The sequence below is a fragment of the Platichthys flesus genome, chromosome 9, assembly GCF_949316205.1.
Source record: "Platichthys flesus chromosome 9, fPlaFle2.1, whole genome shotgun sequence".
Taxonomy (NCBI): domain Eukaryota; kingdom Metazoa; phylum Chordata; class Actinopteri; order Pleuronectiformes; family Pleuronectidae; genus Platichthys; species Platichthys flesus.
In genome coordinates, this window is record NC_084953.1 from 6,970,535 (window position 1) to 6,991,418 (window position 20,884).

Genomic DNA, 20,884 nt, shown 5'->3' on the forward strand with positions numbered 1-20,884 from the left:
TAGTAATTACAGAAATCTGTTGCCAAATGATGGTGTTCAGTTGTGAGCTGCCAGCTCCACCCAGGCTGTGGTTGCCTCACGTTGTGTTTGTTTCATCAGAGCGACTGCTGCTTCCAACGCCCATAATAACTGATGCGGGTTCACACAGTGTGTACATGGTGCTGATAGCACTGTGTGTGGGTGCAGGTTTCAAACTGTGTTGCTTTTTGCTTGTCTGAGTCATTTTGAGTGAGAATGTTTTCAGGTGACAGCACAGCAACTCATTTCATGTAGATCAGGTCTCATACGATCCGGTGTAGAAATGTTTGTTTGGAGGGTGGAGGCCGATCAGAGTATAAAGAAGAGGAGAACTTTTAGCACATTATTAAGTTTGAGATGTGACTCACATTTGAAGCTTCTTCATATCTATGAACTGCATTTTATTAGGGCTGCCAGACGTCAAAGTTTGAAACAGGAAGTCCTTCCAACTTGACTATATTTACCCAATCTGCACCAAACTTCTCCAAATCAGATCCAGCTGAAATTTGGTCCAAAGACCCTCGAGAAAGTGATGAAGATGAATCTTGTACATGTTTTCACTTCTGTTGAACGAATTGCAGATGGCAAATTTGTACTGTGTACTTTTTTACAGTTGATCTCATTTTTCAGAGGCTAAAACATGCATGACAAGTTATGAAATAAGAAGTATATAACAATATGTATTTCATATGGTCAGAGACAAATGACTCGATAGCGCCCCATACAACATTTCTACAAACCTTCAATCTACATGTATAAAAATTGGTAGGTATATGTTTCATGGCCAGACTTACAAGAAAGTATCTTGGACCCACACCCTAAATTGAACAGGAAATTGGTGATTTTTCCAAGGGCCCAAAATGAATGGTACCTCGTTTAAGTTTACAACTGTAACGTGTCATATATCAGATGTTTATTCATTAAAATGTTTGCACAAACACCTAATGATGTAGAACTTTCAATGAGCGGTTTGCTTTGTTCACATGCTACTTTGCTAACATTGCTAATATCTGTGAAAAACAGCCCGACAGTCCGGTTGATTTACGACTTTATGTGAGATAAACCGTGGAGATGTCATCAGCCCAGAAATAGAATAGTCACGGATCATCATTTTCTACCGTACTGTCATTCAATGGCACAAAGGACTGTGTCTGCTTTGATCTTTTTCTTCTCTTTTATCTTTAATTCAGCCTGAGATGCAATGATCTCTTTCAGAATCAGAGAGCTCCTCCAGGAACTGGGCACCAACACAGTAGTTGGTTGTAATCCCACTGGCCAGTAGACTGAGCAAAGCAGAGGAAGAAAAAGAGGACAAATATCCGTCTGACTACAATGCAGAGAATGTAGTTATTATCAATTTACTGGGTGGAGAAAATCCTTTTGACAAGATGGTTTGCCCTCACTGGCTCTGTCCTGTTGCTGGGATAATCCTCCAAACAGTCCCTGGCCTTCTACGATTGAATCAATCGGACACCCAGGAAAGTAACTCGTCACCTGCCAGGCCTCAATACTGTCTATACCAGCCTGAACAAAATCATGTTCCACCAACAAACCAGGAAATGGTGCATGATTATCTCCACCCAGGCCTGAACCTTATCGCTGAACTGAGCTTGTCAAATACGGATGGAATTTACCACAGAACAGATCTTCCTCAACCACTTTGTGATCGCAGAAAAACCGAGGATGGCAGTTCATCAAAGAATTGTGGAATTATCCTCAAAAAACTGAGAGGAACCCTGATGATCCGTTTAATGTCTGATCTGCCAGCATACCAAGATGATTATTTCTACCAAGGACTTGCCTGCATTTCTGCACCAAGCTTGCAAAATGTGAATGGAATAAACCACAGAATGGGGGATTCTGAACAACATCATTATAGCAGAGGAACCCAGACCAGGCAAATCAGTTACTCGTTGGACAAAAGTCATGGCCGGAAACCTGAACAGAGCTCGCCACAGGTGGCAGAGAAGTTCAAAAGATTGGAAGCTGTTAAGAAAAGACTTGAGTTTTTGGAATTTGTATTAAACTATAACGATTTTTGAACTACTACTAAGATTACGAGCTTGGAAGATAAACAAGCCCATTACCCAGAACATTTGTAAGGATGGTGCTGGTTTCCATTTATTTCGACATAACCATTTATTCTGCTGAATTTTTGGATTGCACCTTTCAAAACCTAAGTTACAAAGTGCCTTACAATAATAAAATATTCAAGATTCAGAAACTATAAACATTTTAATGATGTTAAATCAGTTGGGACAATGAAGGCCCTGTCACATGGGCCAGTAGAGATTTTGGAACCACTAGCAGGGAGTTGGAGGATCTCAGGCAGTGCTCAAACTAATTATGTTGTAATTATGATGACTTCGGATTTAGCCTCATCAGATGGTATCTGGACATCCAATATTTAATGTCAGCAATGCAGGACATAGTGCGAGCAACTTCAGTGGGGCCAGGCTTTAACAGGACATACAGCTGGGTGTTATCTGCATAGCAATGGAAATCAATGTCAAAGCCATGCATGATTTGCCCCAGTGGTAGCATGTATATAGTAAATAGTATGGGACCCAAGATAGAGTCCTGTGGGACTACAAAAGAGATAGAAGCACATGAAGTGGAAGCATCTCCCAGCATCACAGAGAAGGAACTTTTTATGTACATGAAAAATACGAGATGAACTAGATCCAGCGCTACATCCCTGACAACAACAACATTCTTCATACGGCTGATCAAAAGCTTTCCTTCGACAGCATGCCTGTGACCATATCGCCATGAAACAGGAAGTTCCACTAAGACTAAGACTATACTTTGTCCAATCTGCTCACACCTTCTTTACTTTAGCGTTGTTTCCTTCTCCTTTTAGTCTGTTATGAAGATTCACACTGAAGACGGACGTGTCAGCCTCAGTGAGACAAAAAGAAGAACCTCTTGCTTGAGCTTTTCCTTTAAAGATGTCTGATCCTGAAATAGACGACCATCCCTGATGATCTCATCCTCCGTCTGGATGCTGAAGCTATTTCAACACAAGTACAGACAAACACTTTTAAATGTATGAAATGTGAAAAATGTAAAGACTCAAATGATTAAACACCATGTTTTTTTTAAATCAACAATGTTTAATCGCTTTAATATTTCCTTTTGAAAAAGATGTACATAGGTGACAAATGGTTTCATCTTCTATAACAAAGTACAGTACATGTCATGTTATAATTAGCACGTGAAAAACAAAAGTCTACCTTCCCTCTTATTTAGTCTGACAACAAGTCCACCACTCAGTGTGAACATTTATTATAGGCCCAGGTAGATGGAGAGAAAAACACTGAAACAGGAGGATCTCTGGCAATTACTCTGGCAAATATCTTCTGAAACTGTAAAATGTGCAACTGAAAATGTCATAAATAATATTTCCACCTTCCTCAGTCCTGAATAACAGCAGGGCAGCTGTACACTCTGATGACACGACTTGACTGAAAATGTCATTGGATTGGCTCGGCTGGCCAAAGCTGAACATATCCAAAAGACTGTTGGAGCACTTGGAAATCCTTTTGTATAATGAACACCAAGAACATTGCATTAACGGAGCACGTTTCTGCCCCTTTAACGGAGTCACGGAATGGAAATTATGATAAAAATGAGCAGACCATCCCAGAGGGCCCCCCGAGCAGCTGCACTCTCCCACCTCAGGCCAGCCCTGGTTCCATTACAACAGGCTCAAACAGTTTTCTAAACAATTAAACTGTTAAAACTACAACTCGGAAACAATGACAACAACAGTGAAGTAATAGCACCAAACCAAACCAAAGCACCGAAAGAAAAAAAAAGGAAGATTGCAGCTCGTCCCCACAGAGACATGCTGTAGCCTTCTCCCTTTACAATGAAATGATGTGACACTAAGTGATCGGTGTGAGAGTCGGCGGCCACAGCTCAGACTTCAGGGCACAGTGGACATGGGAGCAGTGATGTCGTCAGATGTCAGACATTTCTAAGAATACTCTCTGCAGGATGGAGAGACGGCTGAAACAGCAACTTTAAATGCGTCACTACTCCTGAATGAAATCTGTGCCACACGGCACTGGGTCAGGTGACGTCCATCCTACTCAAGAGCATGGAGACCTTATTAGTCAGTCTTTAAAGTTATTTTCAGTTTATTGTTTTTATAAATCCAGCATCCACCAATATGCAAAATGTGTTGATCTGTTAATCCACATGATCAGCAATATTTACCACCACCGAGGAATCTGCATTAGTTAGATTTTTATGCCAAAACTGCTCAAGCGATTTCCATGAGACTTGGTGAAAGGATGCGTTACGAGTCTGAAAAGAACCACTTCAATTGTGGTTCTGCTCTGGATCATGGATCTTGATGAAAGAAAAAATCAGCCATTTTTAGTGGGCTGATGTTTACAAGTGTGTGGAATCTGAAAATGTAGGATCTAGTGAATTAAAATGGGGGTTGATAAGGGGACTGTTGGGCCCAGACGGAGGTGTTAACTCCAATTAGTGACACTGTAGTTTAATATGTCTAATGAAAGTGGTCCATGTGAAAGTGGTCAATGTAATGGGTGGTTTATACCGAGTTTCACGTCGTTCTTTGACTGTCCACTCCACAACTTCTTTGTTTTGCTTCACTCTCACTGTGCCCAAACATTTAAACTCTATAAAACCAACTGTAAACTAGCTGCTCAGCACCAAACAGCAGACGGACACAATTAGTCACTGGCTTGTGAACACAGTGTAGCATTTAGCAGCTGAAAACAGATAATTCCCCTGAGGAGTTGATGGTTATTGGACTTCAGATTCACCGACAGGAATTTAAATTAAAGGTAACGTTGGTCTGTAACTGCTGGATGTGGGAATAAGGAACTTTAAAGGTCCAGTGTGTAAGATTCATGTGAAATTGATCTATTGAAATTTTTGTTGTTTGGAAGGGGAGGGGCATTCTGCAACATGCAACTTCACCACTAGGTGTCACTAAAGTCTACACACTGAACCTTTAAAAACTGCATGTCCCAGCATTCTGAATGTTTTCATCCAGCCTTGATCCGTGCAACTAAGAAATCTGATGTTTAATGTGAGTGTAAATCCATCCTCAGATGAGCGCTCTGTGGATTAAAGGCTGTTTGAAAGCAGTGCGGTCATAGGGGGTCACTCCTCCACACTGGGCCTGTTCCTGCTGGCAGAGACTGGATCGCCGTGTCTCACTGTGCTCTGAGTTTCCACTCATGGTAAGAGTTACAAGAGCTGGTGAGTGAGGGGTTACATGTGGCAAAAACACACTCTCTTCCAATAAAAAAAATAAAATCGACAGCACTGATTGGACCGCTGAAGTATTTTCAGATAATGACACTAAGCCAAGCTGTTGAAGTTCCTTTTTAAAGCCACTGTCTGCAGCCACAACAAAATATAACATCCCATAATGTAAATAAAAAAGTCCAGGTGATGTGAGCACAGGCTCTGCTCACATTACTGAAGGTAGTGTTGATGTGTGAACAAATTAAACCCAAAAAACTGCAAGAGTACGGCAGGTTCACCGCAGTGCGGCGGTTGTAGCTTCCATGTAGACATCAAGTCAAGAACAGACACAAATTCACACGTCCTCTCACTGCTGACACACTGTGCAAATCAAACTCATACTTCAGCTGACTGACAGTGAGGACGTGGTGGATACGATGATACACAACAAAGCAATAGCACAAAACAAAGAGCTCAAGTAACAACTATCAGATAACATGGAGAAATCGTACATTTCATCATATAGCATGTTCCTTTTCATGGCCAAATATATTTGGAAAATCATTTTCTTTACAAAGTGGATTTTGTTTTGTTTTATAATTCATAACTATTCCGATATCACCTGTAAACATACAGGTTTAAGAAAATCAGGCCACTGAGTCAAAGACAACCTGCAACCAGTCCTGTGGCCAAAGACAAATATAAGTAGCACCAAATATTACAAGAGAGAGACGGTTTAGAGAGACAGAGAGAGAGGGTTCATCCTAAAAGACGACGGAGGGAGGTGTCTCCCTCTCTCTGCCTCTCCAGCTCTCAGCAGCCCTGCCTCCAGTGGAATGTTTAACTCTGCTCGGGCTGTTTTTTGGCCCGGCTCGGCCCAGCGAGGCGTCTGGTCTGGATTCTGGCTGGAAAAGGTCCCATCTGACCAGACACAGGACCAGGTCAGTCTGGCAGCACCGCAGCAGTATGGTCTGTCTCTCACTCCTCCGACAGGGGTAGCGTGAGGGCTGCTGCTACACGGCTCAGTGGGAGGTTCTCAGGCGTACTGTGTGTGAGTGTGTACACGACCCGGAGACGGATGCTGCGTGGTTTCATGGTGTCAGTGTCCCTGGCACGTCTTGCAGCACATTTGTCTGAAATATGGCCGGCTGCAGAACTTGAACCTGAGCACCAGGGGGCAGTAGGCCACAGTGTTCACATCTTTACACTCTGTAGGGAAGAAAGACACACAAACACACGCATGCACACACACACACACACACGCACACACACGAAACGTTTAAATGACAGCACCAGAGTAATAGATTTTTTTTCTTACAGAATCAGCAGGTTTTCAAATAAAAATATCAAGAAATTAGTCGCTTTTATCAACCTTGATTGTTCAAAGACTCCCTGAGATCCTCTGACATACGGCCTGTGGATTGAAACATTTATTAATTAACTTCTTGACGCTTGAGAACATCAGATAATTCACACTTGAATAAAAATGTGCAAAGCAATATTTAAAAATGACTTTATATCATTCTATCCTGTCTGTATCCTTCTCTACTTTCACTTCATATTGTTTTCTGTATACGTTAGTGTGTATATTTATGAATACATGTGCGTGTGTATTTGTGTGTGTGTGTGCTTGTGAGTGTATGTGTGTGTCGTATTTAGTCACATCCTCTGTTATTGCATTTTATCTTATATGATAAATAAAATGATGTGAAGCACTTTGTGTGTATGATAGCTGCATCATGTGTAGATGTATACACATACATGTATGTATGTATGTATAGAGTTAAAGAGATTAGATCATTATACAAGTAAACAGTGTAACTGGGTTAGAGTTCCACTGGAGTTTAGTGAAAATTGTCCAAAGACATTCAATTGAAGAGAAACATTAAATGATTTGATTATTACAGCTGTAAACAATAAAAAGAGCTGGCTACAGAATTACTGCTTTATCTTTACTACCTTGTGACTCTGAAGTTAGATATCTGGACGTATGAATTTAATAAAATCCAGTTCATTTTAAAGTCACGGAAAATGTAATTAAAATCTTAATTTGAGCGAGAACATGTTGTTCAAATTCATCGTCTAAGTTGGAAGCTCTTCCTACTTGTCTTATTCTTTCAGCTAAACATAACACTAGAGTGAGTGGTGTTTGACCTCTGACCTTCCGGGTTGTCCGTACTGACGGGCAGACTGAGGTCACATTTGCTCTTGCACTGCTGCATGGCTGCTGGTCGCTGGTGCTCCAGACAGTCCATGGACAGCTGACTGGTGTGAGCAAGACACTGAACTGAACGCATCTCCTGACCCAGGCCACACTTAGCGGAGCACTGGAACACAACAACACAGAACTTTGTATATAACAACAGAACAGACACTGATTTGTATAAACAATGCCGCACTAGACCCATAAACAGCATGTCTCACCTCTCCCCAGGGACCCGTCACCCACTGAGGGGGAGGGCAGCGCTGCAGGTTACAGCGCACCCTGGAGGTGGGCCGGCCGTGCTTGGGACACTTAGACTCTGGCAGCGTGTCCCCGCTCTCCCCGCTCTTACACAAGACCACACGGTGCCTGAAGCCAGGACCACAACTGGGCGTGCACTGCAGACGGAGAGGGAGATGAAAAAAAAAGGAGGGAGAAAGAAAAAAAAGAAGGGAAAACATCAGGTGGGAGGGAGGGCAGGGAGACGGAGGCGATGGGAGGGTGCAGCAGAGGGTCACTGCGGTCACAAGCATGCAAGAAGAAATCTTCTTAATCCATTCAGCAGAGGTCAGCAGCTGTATAAGAAACAGAGTCCAGAGCCCGCTCAGTTCCTGTAAATAAGCCGCACGTAATTCCTCGCCTGCGTGCGTGTGCCATCGCTACGGAGAGAGGCTGAACACTGGAGCGCTTCCACATTTCATTTGGTTTCTATTCGCCCTGAACTGTGAAAACAACATTTAGCTCCAGGAACATAATAAGGTGTCAAGTGAGATACTTTTGAGTTGTAGTTTTAGCAAAGTTCATTGATATTGGAGGAGGAAAAACTCCCCGAGGCTGCTCAAACTTAAGACTAAATTAAACTTGTGTGTGAACGTGCACAACTAACAGTTACTGACACCACTGACTTGTAGTTGTTCTCGTTACAATTTTAGTCTGCTTGGAGGATGCATATGTAGTTGGAGCCCACAGTACGCTCTCTGATGATAAAATCATGCAGCCCCTCTCGACACAGGCTTAATGGTGAGAATAAAAACCAGCCCGGGGGATTTCCCACTTGACAAGTGTAACAGTATGTATTCATGACTGAATCAACATGTTCGTCGTGATGTATTTGTCTGCTCCGTGCCTCTGTTTTTTATTTCATGGTTTAAGTTTCTCTCTCTCTCTCTCTCTCCCTCTCTCTCTCTCTCCTGGCAGATGTTTGGGTTTGTAAGGTTCATCTGGAAGAGAAACGACTCCTCCATTTGAAAGGCATTTTTCAAAACTCCAGTGTTGGTTCAAGTTTTTCCTCCCCAGAGTTGACAGAAAACATTGCAGGAGACGCATGCCGAACACATGCGTGATGGGAGACCGTTCGCAATCTGCCTACCTCTGACCAGTCCAGGGCCAGCCATTCGGGGGGGCAGCTGTGGTTGCTGCAGGGCTCAGTGAGCGAGGGGCGAGTGGGGGTGCAGGCTGAGTCATCCAGGACTTTCTCCTCTGTTGCAGAGATTCTCCTTTTACATAAAACCTCCCGACTCCGCAGGCCTCCGTTACAGCTGCGGCTGCAATCCGACCAGTCTCCTGTCCACCAGCTGGGAGCAGAGAGGAGCGGCACCCTTAGTTTGTGTGCAATGCATTAGATGGAACGTATTGCATTCTATAGTATAATATATATAGTATATTTTAAAGAAGGTAATTAACTGTACAAACAGGAAACTCAGGTAGAAACTGTTGTGCTCACACAAGGGCAATGATAAATGCAATAAACACACAATTGCATATGTGCACAAAAAAGAAGACTTAATAAAGAGAGGTGAATGTGCATCAATGTGAATTATACCGTTTGCATAAGACTAATGTCTCCTAATCAAATATGAAAATACAAATCCATCTAAAAGTAAAGAAAAGGTTCAAATTAAAGCTATAAGTGAGATAAAAACCATATTATCAACAAGAAATGTACAAAACCATTGGAAAATTGAATGTGTGAGAGAGAACTCGCCTCGGGGAGCACGGCTCAGTGTTGCAGGATCTCTTTTTCTCTTTGGGTTTGTTCTTCTTGTCACAGAAGTGGTTGTAGACGACTGAATGATCCGAGTGCTTCCTGCACACCACCTGCTGGATCTGAGCACCTGACATGGGAGACAACACAAGAGCCATGTAAATGAAGCCTGGAAATGGGGAAAACCACTAACCTATAGATAGCTCTGCAAAATATGTGTCAACCAACACCTCCACAGCTCACTGGTTCTGGTTCTGTTTCTGTGTTATACTGGGGGTAAGACTCCCGGGACCTAATCAAAGTCTATGCAGTGACCTAGTAAATGACAACAGCCTGTATGTGTGTAGTTGTGTTTCTACCTCCGGCGCAGACGGACGAGCAGCGGGACCAGGAGTTGTGGTTCCAGGCAAAACCGCTCAGCGGGTCCCTGTTGAGCGGAGGGTTGAAGCGATAGTGGATCCCTGGGTTCTCCTCCCTCACCAGCACCTGCACACATATACGACCGTACACCACAAAAGATTAAACACAACAAGACAAAACTTGATTAAACCTTTTTTTTTTAATTATATGGATATATTTCATATTTACCATGACAATAAGGGTTATGTTTGTCGGCCCCAGAGCTTCAAGAGTTTCTGGTCCGTCAGTGGGCCGCCGGTAGTGAAAGGTGGTACCGGCAATTTCGAACCTGCGCGGTGTGTCGATGGTCAGCTTCCCATTGATGAAATACTGGTCACCTTTACTCTTCAGCACTATGGCACAGAGGAAAGTGACATTAAATAAAGACAGTAAATGGAAAATGTACTGGTTTTTATCAGCATATGTTCTTATACTTATACATATGAGTTTTGTCTCATTTGCTCTGATCACAGGCCCAAACTGATTTGAATCTCGACCTTCAACACGAGTCAACACCCCTCTGAGAATTATCTAGCCCAGGTGCCACAAACACTGCAAACAGGGGAAACAAATATCCTGCATAAAGACAAAAACTGCATAAAGCTCCAGTTAAATGAGATTAATCAACTGCATTTTTATTTAGATGTAACTGTGTTAAACAGCAGCGTTTCCTGATATCTCAGATTCACAATCAAAATAGAGAGAGGATGACGTCAACGGTTTTTCCAACTTGGCAGCTCATTACACATTTCTTCTTCAGTGTAGACGTTTAAACTTTCCAGAAAAGCACAGGTGAAACACATTTAGTTCCATCAGGCATCCCAGTAAACCATGAGCGTGAGCCAGTGTGCAGAACACCAGGATGCTGAAAGTAGCTGATCTAAATGAAATGCCAGTTTCCAGTTGTGACAAGCCAAAATGTCTGCTGCGAGAGAGGTCGATTAAGGTCTGATTGACATGACATGAACGCACCATCGGCGAGACTATGATCTGCTGTACAGACATTTTATAAGGCAGATGTTCCATATTAACAATAAAAATAGCTGCAATGGTTCCACTTTATAGGTTCTGATATGATGAATGCTGGCTCACTGGGAAGTTCCTTACATACTGGAAAAAACAAATTCAGAGGCAGCTTCCCAAGGGGAGCTACTTCCTGCTGGGGTCTAAGCTCTTTTCTCCTTTGTGCCTTTTTAAGTCTCTCCTGATTGAAATCTTATTAGAGGAGCTTGAGCTCTTCCTGCACTCACAGCCCAAAAAAAACTGTTGTTTGAATACAAAAGAGTGCAAAAGTTTTTGATAGTTCCAACGTTAAGTTCTGCAGCAGGTCAACGACCCCAACAAACAGCCAGAGCCATCAAGAACTGTCTTCAGGGACAAGAAGAACATGGAGTGAATGTGAACCTATTGCTATAAATGATGAAAAAGGAGATTCTCATCATCCGGGTCATGGTATCATCAGGAGTTGTATTTGTGTAGTCGCTTGTGTTTCCATTTAAACTCTTATCCAAATCACGTCTTCAATTCAGAACTTGATAATCGATTGTGTCATATTTCAAGCGGCTTCAAAAGTGTCCTTCTATTCCCGAGCAAGGTAGCAGCTAACGATAACAAGCTGGTGACTGTAGGAAATCCTCTTTAGACCAGACCACAGCTGTAAAGACGACATTCGATTCTGAACTGAAGAAGCGTTTTGGATGATTGGTCATTGTAGCAGCAGTTTTGAGGTTCCTGTCATAGTTTTCATATTTCTTTCCCTAGTTCCCTTGAAAGGCTATTACACTTAAAGTTATCGTGAATATCATCTTACCAAGGTAGTTGAGGGAGATGTTGAGCTCTTGTATGTGGAGGAACACTGATCCTTTGGGGATTCGGACCACTTCTTCGTAACCTGAGACACACACACACACACACACACACACACACACACACACACACACACACAGATCAACACAAATCCAAAAAATGAAAACAAAGTGAATGAGGTTTATTCGCTGGGGATCAGGGGAGCGACTTATAAGTGTTTAGCTCTGTGGGACAACGATGGACTGAGCAGAGGCTTGAGGTTCCAGTTGCATTCCTGGGCAGCCGGCCGCAGCCGCTCGGCTCTTTGTTAGAGAGTGATTACCACGCCAAGAGCCGGCTCGTCCCCTCGTCCCCTTCTCTTCTTCTTCTCTCCATCTGTTTAAGTAACTTTTCTTTTTACGCTCATCTCACCTCCACCCTGCCCCGCTCTGCTTTTCTAAGCTCTGCCCTTAAATAACTTCAGCCTCACTGGACGAAAAGGGAACAAAAAAAAAGAAGACTAATATAATTCCTTCCAGTGCTTTGACCACAAGAGGAAAGGAGAGGTTTGGCTTATGACCTCTTTGTGGAGCTCGGAGAGGTCACACTGACTCTGCTCTGGGTTTCAAGATGGAGGCGCGGATGATCAGAGAGGCCAAGTTTGAGGGGGTTTTTGTTGGCTTCACAGAACCGATACACACGGAGCGAGGGTGTGAGGTTCTTCTGTTAACAATCAGAGGAGCTGTGTTGTAAAGCCCTGGCCCATGACACAGCAGTAACCCCTCACCACCTACTACGGCCACAGGCTGGACAGATGGAAAGAGAGTTAAAGGGACATTTTTGCATCTAAGCTGAGATCACAGTGAGAACACAGCATCTTTAAGAAACTTCAAATTTTCACTTTTCTGCGATGGGGAAACTCGGTAAACGATATGAGGATATTGTGCCTCGCTGCATGAGCTTTACTCACGTTCACTCTGCAGCCCTCTCTGCCAGGAGACAGACCATATTTAAATCACTGGAGCAGAGACGAGAGGTGCTTAAGGGGTTCAGCGAAATAAAAACGTTCGCCGTAGACATGATTGATTCTGCCAGTTATGAATCGGCATGAGGTCAGAACTAGCCTTCAGTCCCGGAGGCCTGGAGTTTGAATTTGGATAGAGATGAGATCAGGCTGTACTGTAGCTTGTGACCAAGTTATCTGAGTGTTGGTAAGAGAGTATTTGGGATATTATACACTTGAGCTGCATCAATCAGTCAACTGTTTTTTAAATTTTAGATAGAGAACTTAAATCCCTACTAGGAAATTAAAGTCCATAAATATCTACCCATGTTTCACTTCTTTTGAGAATTCCTTTTTAGCTAGATTCCCTCAAAACGTATGACTAAAATAAGTAGAACAGCCTTCTGTACTATCACAGCCCTGACCACGGACACCCTCCCTCAGACCACCCAAACACGAGACCAAACAACCTACGACTTCAGACTTACTCACTGACTTTTTTCAACCCAGTGACAATGTCAGATATTTTGAGGGTGGTTGAGACTTCAGCTGGGGTTGACAAACTGACCTGGTCACTGTGGTTCAAAGTAAGGCTGCATGCTCAGGGTGTGTCCCCCATGTGGAATCCTGGAAGGGGGTGAGTGGTGTTGACAGTTGGGTGAGAGACTCTAGAGTTTGGTGTTGTGGTGCGAAATGTAACCTAGAATAGATATGGCGGACCGGACCTCAAGCCACACTGGCTGGACCTCACCTAAATCTGTCCTCCACGTGTCTGTGGGTGGCTTCTGGAGATATATTTATATATGCATATATATGCATATAAATATATATTTATACATATATAATGTATATATAAACGTACATACTATGGTATGCATTTGTACATTTTCATGTGTGCTTGTTTATGTAATCTGGTTATTTTTTGTGTTCTTAGAGGTTTCGGGTTCGCTTGAAAATTAATGATGTACATCTGTATATGATATCAATCTGACCTGACTCACTATATATGTTTGTTTATTTCCAAACTATTAGTTTAATCTTAATCTACAGATGTGTGGAGCTTTGTCTAAATTTCCAAACGGTGTCAAACAAGTTAGGTCGTTCTGAACTCTGCTCCGCCTAAATCCTGCTCTAACTTCCAGCTGCGAGTCACATAATTTGACTCAATCTATAATTATAAATAAATTTATAATCCAGTTTTAATTATACTCATGATATAATCTTTGACTTATAATTATCTCTGTAGAATAAGTGGCTTTTCTGTAAAGTGGCCACTTTGACAGACAACATTTCCGGTGTACCTCAAGGTTTGAATCTGGGCCCTATTCTTTTCTCTATTGACATGCTCTCTCTATGTCCCATAAGTAGAAGTCAAAACGTTGAATTTTTTATGCAGAGGATGCATAGGTATAAGTAGATCTCCATGAATAATCTACAAAAAAACTGACTGATGCTTTTCCAAGGCCTGCCAACAAGACGTTAAAGTACTAGCCAGGAATTTATTGACTTTATCTGTAATACAAATTAAATCTGTGCTGCATTAACTCTCAACTGCTGTATATACACATTGTGTATCTCTCAGCATTCATTAGAGTAAAAGAGCTGCTGAACAATGCGGATGTAATTGCTGGTGCAGCTATGTGCTCAATCAAATAAATTGATTGAGCTGCTTCACATGTGAACAGACACACATGTAATATACTTTGAATATTTCGGGGTATCCCAACTCATTGGTTGAGGCAGCTTTCCAAGATGCATTCACAATCCAAAGTATCAGAGTCCAAAGGTTGGATATGCACATGTGTGGCAAAGGAGAATTATGTTGCATAACTTCTCAAGGTAAAGGCCTCATGTTAACGCAATGTGATTCTCAGAAAAGGGGAAACTATTCCAAAGCTGAAGTCAAAAACTGAACCATGTTTCCCAACTGCTTATGAAGGACACATCAAAATCTTCATCTACATGAGCAGAAATGTCTGTGGAAACCGCTCCCAAAAGGTAAATGAATGTGATAACAGGGAGCGTGAGAAAAGGGCCGGTGTGTCTCTACCTCCTTCGGGCAGCGAGTCGTTGAAAAGGCCCTCCACAGTCGTGCAGCTGCTCCCGTCACCTCCACAGATCCGGCAGCGGTCCTCGCGAACGTCAGAGCCGAGGATGCGATCGCAGCCTACGTGCTGCAAGAGGGGAGAGGGGGGTTAGCGGGTAAGGGGGGTCACTCTGGGCCACGGGTGAAGGGGCACAGTCAGTAAGTCGAGAGGTGTCAGGGGCCGGGCTAAGGGATTACATCTAATGTCTTCCAGACCACTTTTCCCCAAACACAGAAATATCAGATGGTGAGTCCAGATGTGTTTTGTGATCCTGTGCAGACATAATGCTCTTCGGTTGCTAAACTCATAGCTGTCGACATAAATAAGTTTCATGATGAGCAAAGCAGGTGTCTTCACTCAAACTCTTTAACAGCGAACCAAACCTAAACAAAATGGCAGAAAATGAAAGGCAACGGCTCTCATACTCATATATTCCTTTGACAGTTGGTTATTGTAGAAAGGGATAATGAGGCTTAAGTTTATTATTACTTTCATGTTGATTAGATCATAATTCAAGACTATATCCGGCATTGAAAGTGTGATTAACCCCTTGTTGCATTTGTGATGTTAAAGATTAAAATGATTAATGGTCAAACCTCATCTATACAGGCAAAATACATAATCTTTATTGAATAGTTAGCATATGAAGTTAGGTGACAGATCACTGCTTTAAAAACTGACTTTCAAACTACATCTTAAGCAATCTTGAGTTGAAAATGTGAGTCTTGTCTTGTGCTCTGGTGGTTAATCGTAATATTTTTATATATTATAAATCAACCCCTAGTGGTGGGTTGCGGAAAAGGTCATAAACCCTATCTCCTCCATGATAGTGACTGGGCCAAACTGAAAAGTTGAATCAAATATATTTCATCTTAACGATGGCTTCTGTCAGTTTAGGTTGTTCTTATCTCACTGATATATGTTCAAGTGTTCGTTTGGGGTTTTTCTATGCAATAAAAATGGGGTGAAACATCATGATTGACAGCTCAGACTGACTGAGAGTGTATCAGCGGAACCTCGAAAGCTCAATCCTCCAATCAGTACTCTGCAGACTCGGGCTCAAAATGACTTCAAGCGAGATGGCAACTTTTTCTACCCACAATATTTTGGCTTCATCTCATCGTCCATCTTTATAAACAGTCTGTGGTTGGAACCCAAGTACATTTTTTGCATATACCAACTTGGAAGAAAGAGACTTGTCATAATCTTGAATAACTTCTCAAACGTACACGAATAAATCAATTTTTGTAATTGGTTAAGAGGAATCAGAATGAATTGCTGCCCCAAAAGAGATTCAAGGACTTGGTTTAATAATCGCTTCCCAGACATTGAAGGAGAAAGTCAAGAGCCTCTGACATTTTAAGCAACATGGAAAATGTGCAAGCCAAAACTATGATTAGAGTATATGTGCACACAATGTGCTGAGCCAGGGACACCGTAAAAGATATTTGAAGCTTTATTGTGCCTGTAAGAAACTCCTTTTAAAAAAGACAGACCAGCAGCAGGAAAAGCTTTTTTTCAACAAAGTCTCGGTTTCACATTTTCTTATCTGTCCGTTACACTGTACAGCTGAGACAGATCAGCAGGTGACATCCCTGTGAGAGCGCAGCCTTCACCTGGATTTACATGGTGCATGAACAGGTGCTCCTCTGTTTTGTACACTCTATATTTTGTCCGACAGATCCAGGAAAAAGTGACTTGAGCTGACAAGCCTTTTGTCTGCCGCGGCATGTTGTGTTCACCCGGACCATCTGTTCCTCTGCCCCTTTTTCTACCACCCTCATTTCTCCCTCTCTCCTTCAGTTTCTCTCTTCTCTCTCATTGGCAGACACCACCTCTTGAACAAATGCCAGCATGAGGCTGCAAACACAAGAGATAGAGATTTCTCCACTGTGCGTTTGAAGTATTGAGTGTGAATAAAACACATGAGAGGTGAGACGAAAGAGGAGAAGAGAAGAAGAGAGGGTGAGGAAGAGGCAGTGAATAGACGGCAGGCAGAGAAACTGGATGAGGGAGGAAGGGGGAAAAGTTGAGGGACAGAGTAAGAAAATGGGAGGAACAGAGAGATGTGGAGTCAGAGAGGGAAAGAGACGGAGATAATAAGAGTGCAGTGAATGAGAGCCAGTCTGCAATGCAGACAGAGGAACAGTTGAGCTTGAGGGTCACTGAGTTCTTGCAGACCAGAACAGAGCAGAGGAGAGAGAAGGAAGAACAGCGAAGGAGTGAAGGAGAGGGGGGGAAAAAGAGAGGGGAGGAAAGAAAGAGGGGATGTTGATAAACAAAATCCTCTCTTTGGAAGAGCCCAGGCATAAGTTAAATTAAGTGAGGGGGCTGAAAATAACATCTTCTGACATCAAGAAAACAGCAAGTTTACTGAAATTAAGTTGATTTATTTTTATGGGAAAGCTTCAACTTATTGTTTTTTTTAGATATAACACAACAGATTGCAAATCAAAAGCGACCACGTAAACAGAGCCGTATTAATATGAGCTGTTTCTTTTTTATCAACATCCCTGAATTGAGTCACGCTGCTGTCACAGTTGGATCCAGGGACATGTTGTAGCTCCAGGTGGTCTCTGCTTCCACCGTGAGACTGTTTGTCTCGCGCCGCCAGAGTTAAGATCATTTTTCATTTCAGCAGCTGATTATGATGATCGTCGGCAGCCCGCGTGTAAAGTCGACAGTGGCGACTGTCCAGAGTCTGGAGAGCGAGTGCGAGCAACGCTATCGCGTGTTGATTCTTATATTCTGCTACTTGAGCTATTTGGCTTGTCAGCTGACATGTGGACATTTCAATTAAAACTTTGCAAAGCTTACCGCCCTGCTGTTGTATGCCTCTGCAGGTTCAGTCTACACACCTTTTTTCCAGACTCATATGAGATCACTGTGACCTTTGACCACTGAACTCTAATCATTCATCTTTTGAGTCCAAGTGACAACTGGTCAGAACTTTAAAGTAATTGCCTGAATGCAGATTTGTGATATTATGTTCAAGAAGACGAAAACCTGTTGTGAGTCCACAGTGACCATCAAAGTTCACTTTACAATATTATAGAAACAATTAAGGACAGATTTTAAAGGATTCTCTCAAAGTGTTCTTGTCACTGTGACCTTGACCTTTAAATACCAAATTCTTATAAGTTCATCCATGACTCCAACTCTAAACTCGTACCAAATTTAAAGAAATTCCCTGAAGGAAGGTATCACGAGGTATCACGTTTACAAGAAAGGGCCGAGCTGAGGGACAACCCAAAACCATAAAGCCTCCGATCTCTGGCTGTAAAAGGCATAAAAAACAACAAGAGCATTCAATCTTCATATCTCACCTTACACTCCCCATTTACGCACACGTCCAGGGAGTCATCTCGGCAGGGCGTGCCGTCCACCACAGCTGGAGCTCGCTCCGTGTAGAAGTTGTAACCTTCGGCCAGGCAGTTGAGAGAACACGACTTCACTCCACCTGGACACGCAGACACGAGTGAATGAAGCGTGTTTCATGTTGACACATTAACTGGTTTTGAGTCTTTGGTCTGCCAAATATGTCCCAATGAATAATAATGAAGAGAGCAGTGAAAAGACTGAGTGAGAGGGAGAGACAGAGTCTGCAGGGGAGTGGGAAATGTTTTTCAGTGCTGACAAATGAGGAACAAGCAGCTGAATGTGATTAGGCCCCGGCTTCTCTTGAACATACTCACACAGACACAAAACTACTGTTAACTGCCACTGCTAAATACATACTGTACAAGAGAGTGGCTGGAATCCACTACTAACCTTACAAAAAGATGTATGAACACATGAAACTAAACTGGCAACACTGACAACCTAAAACTAAATAATAATAAACTAATCTTCAAACGTAAAAATCATTCATAAAATTACTAAACTTGCCAAATCGCAACTCACCAACAGTGAGTTTGTGGAAGTGTCCCAGAGTAAAAATGATATTCATCCCTAATCGCAGTCATATTCCAAACTCACTGACATTTGCTACAGGGGAATATTGATTAGTTCATCAATACAGGTCTCTCTGAGAAGCAGTGGTGATAAAGAGCTCAACAATGCAATCATGTCATATAAAGCACATTATAAGATGCACAACCATTTAAAACAGGGACAACTGATTTTAGGTTTTATAAAGACGTGCACATGCATCTTTTTGTCCTTTACTCTTATATTTTCTCTTTGTCCTCACCATGACACACACACACACACACACACACACACACACACAAAGGTTTTCTCGAGCCAAATGGTATATATCCTTCATTCATCTGTACAGCTCGCCAGCAGCTCCACTATTTGAGAGGCTGTTGACATCAGTCTGGGCCGTGTTTGTTTGTGTTGGCAGCACTGAGGCAGGTACAATGTGTACTGGGAAGGAGGGAGGGGGAGAAAAAGAAAGTGTGAGAGAGAGAGAGAGAGAGAGAGAGAGAGAGAGAGAGAGAGAGAGAGAGAGAGTATCCACTGGCAGGCCTCGAAAACGATAAAGTGGTCAGACCATGGAAAAATACAATTCCCATGGTGCCTAGCTTTGGCAGGGCAGCCATGGCTTGCAGCAGGGTTTGTGTGTGTGTGTGTGTGTGTGTGTGTATGAGTGGGTAATAACTTGCAGGGTATTTTGTATGGAGTGAGGGTTGAATGTGAAGGCCGTTGGACAGAGAACAGCAATGCCAAGCAGCTTGTTTAAAATGTATTTTAATGAGAGTGAAAGACTGTCTCTGTTCTGGTGTCTCAAGAAACAGAAAGTTGAAAAATGGAGAAAGAGATTGCATAACGGTGAACAAAAGTCCGGAGTAAAGAGGGGGAGAAAGGGAGAGGCGTCCTGAGGAAAGAGGACAGGGGGGGTATAAGAGAAGGAGAATGCTTTTCCCTGAGAGAGAAGGTACACGTGAAGGGAGGAAGGAGACTTTGAGGACAGAGAGAGGGCTGCAGAGGACAGAGAAGGGGCTGGGCGCTGTGATCTGGCCTTAACGCAGGGCAGAGTCACTGGCACGGTTCCTATTTTAACAGCTGCAAGGGATTTCCATTGTAAAATCAGCTGACTTGATGAAAGGAGCACTTGTTGCCTGAAGTTAGAATTGGCTGGCCGGCCATCTCTGTAAGCCATTATGTTATTGGAGGGCTAGATTAAAGGCAGTTATGTCGTTGAAACTATTTATCTTTCACGTCCAGTGTAGTGCTCATCAGCAGCAAGGAATTCTTGCAAGGCATTGTGGGATGCGTGGCTGTCTGCAGCCAGCATCTGTGAGCCAGACTGGAGAGAGGCTGCAGCTTTGCTTCACTTTCTCCTCGCGCTGCGCACGAATGGACACATGCACAGAGAGAGAGAGAGAGAGAGAGAGACACAGAGAGAGCGAGAGAGAGAGCCACAGAGAGAGAGAGAAAGAGACAGAAGTACAACGAAACATGTAATGGAAATGATTTTAAATTGGAATGACCCTCAGTAGAACGCATTCCTTCACCAAGGTCCAACAGTCTTATGACCTTATGAAGCCACATTTTAATTCACTAGATCTGGATTTTGATATGGATCTGCACCTACATACAGGAATAAATAGCAGTCTCCTTAACCTACCTGACTTTGTATGTATGCTTGTTGTGTGAATGCACAGAGGGAAAACAGTATCTATCTATCTGTACGCTGGATCCTACCGGCTGAGGACAGTAACATCCTTATGGATGTTTTAATGGTCACTCAGAGACGTAGGTGCTAATGGTCATTCTGGCTGTGACAGACGGTCATTGTGTTTTTTTGTGTGTGAGAGAGAGACAGAAATATAGAAAGAAAGAGAGATGTGTTGAAGGGGGGAGGCCAAGAGCGCTGTTCTTTTTGACGCCCTTCGGATTCAACGCTCACTTAATGGGGGATCCCGAGGTGTTCCCGGGCCAGATGAGATAAGCAATCATTCCAGTGAGTTCTGGGTCTACCCCTGGTTCACATCCCAATTAGGAGTCTAGTAAACCTCCAGTGGAGGCCAACATTTCCAAATCACAGCAATTAATTCAGGGAGTTCAGAGCTGTAACTACAGACAGAGCCAATAAAACCGATGGTTGACAGTGATCCAGAGGTCAAAGAGGCCATTTGTAGGAGACAGTAGACAGGCACACATGTGCAAGCACACACACACACACACACACACACACACACACAAACACACAGTAGGTTTACTAA

At 42.9% G+C, this 20,884-nt stretch overlaps 1 protein-coding gene across 1 annotated transcript in view; it reads right to left on the bottom strand.

The window, feature by feature from the left end:
* Positions 1-5,375: 5,375 nt before the first annotated feature.
* Positions 5,376-20,884, bottom strand: part of adamts10 (ADAM metallopeptidase with thrombospondin type 1 motif, 10) — a 40,022-nt gene continuing 24,513 nt past the window's right edge. The window contains exons 17-27 of the mRNA XM_062396112.1: positions 18,038-18,171; positions 14,675-14,798; positions 11,647-11,727; positions 10,026-10,189; positions 9,797-9,923; positions 9,438-9,567; positions 8,823-9,027; positions 7,675-7,851; positions 7,412-7,577; positions 6,623-6,664; positions 5,376-6,459 (exon numbers count right to left, since the gene is read on the bottom strand). Coding sequence (XP_062252096.1) covers positions 6,350-6,459; positions 6,623-6,664; positions 7,412-7,577; positions 7,675-7,851; positions 8,823-9,027; positions 9,438-9,567; positions 9,797-9,923; positions 10,026-10,189; positions 11,647-11,727; positions 14,675-14,798; positions 18,038-18,171 — 1,460 coding nt within the window. The 3' untranslated portion in view covers positions 5,376-6,349. The remainder of the gene's footprint in view (positions 6,460-6,622; positions 6,665-7,411; positions 7,578-7,674; positions 7,852-8,822; positions 9,028-9,437; positions 9,568-9,796; positions 9,924-10,025; positions 10,190-11,646; positions 11,728-14,674; positions 14,799-18,037; positions 18,172-20,884) is intronic.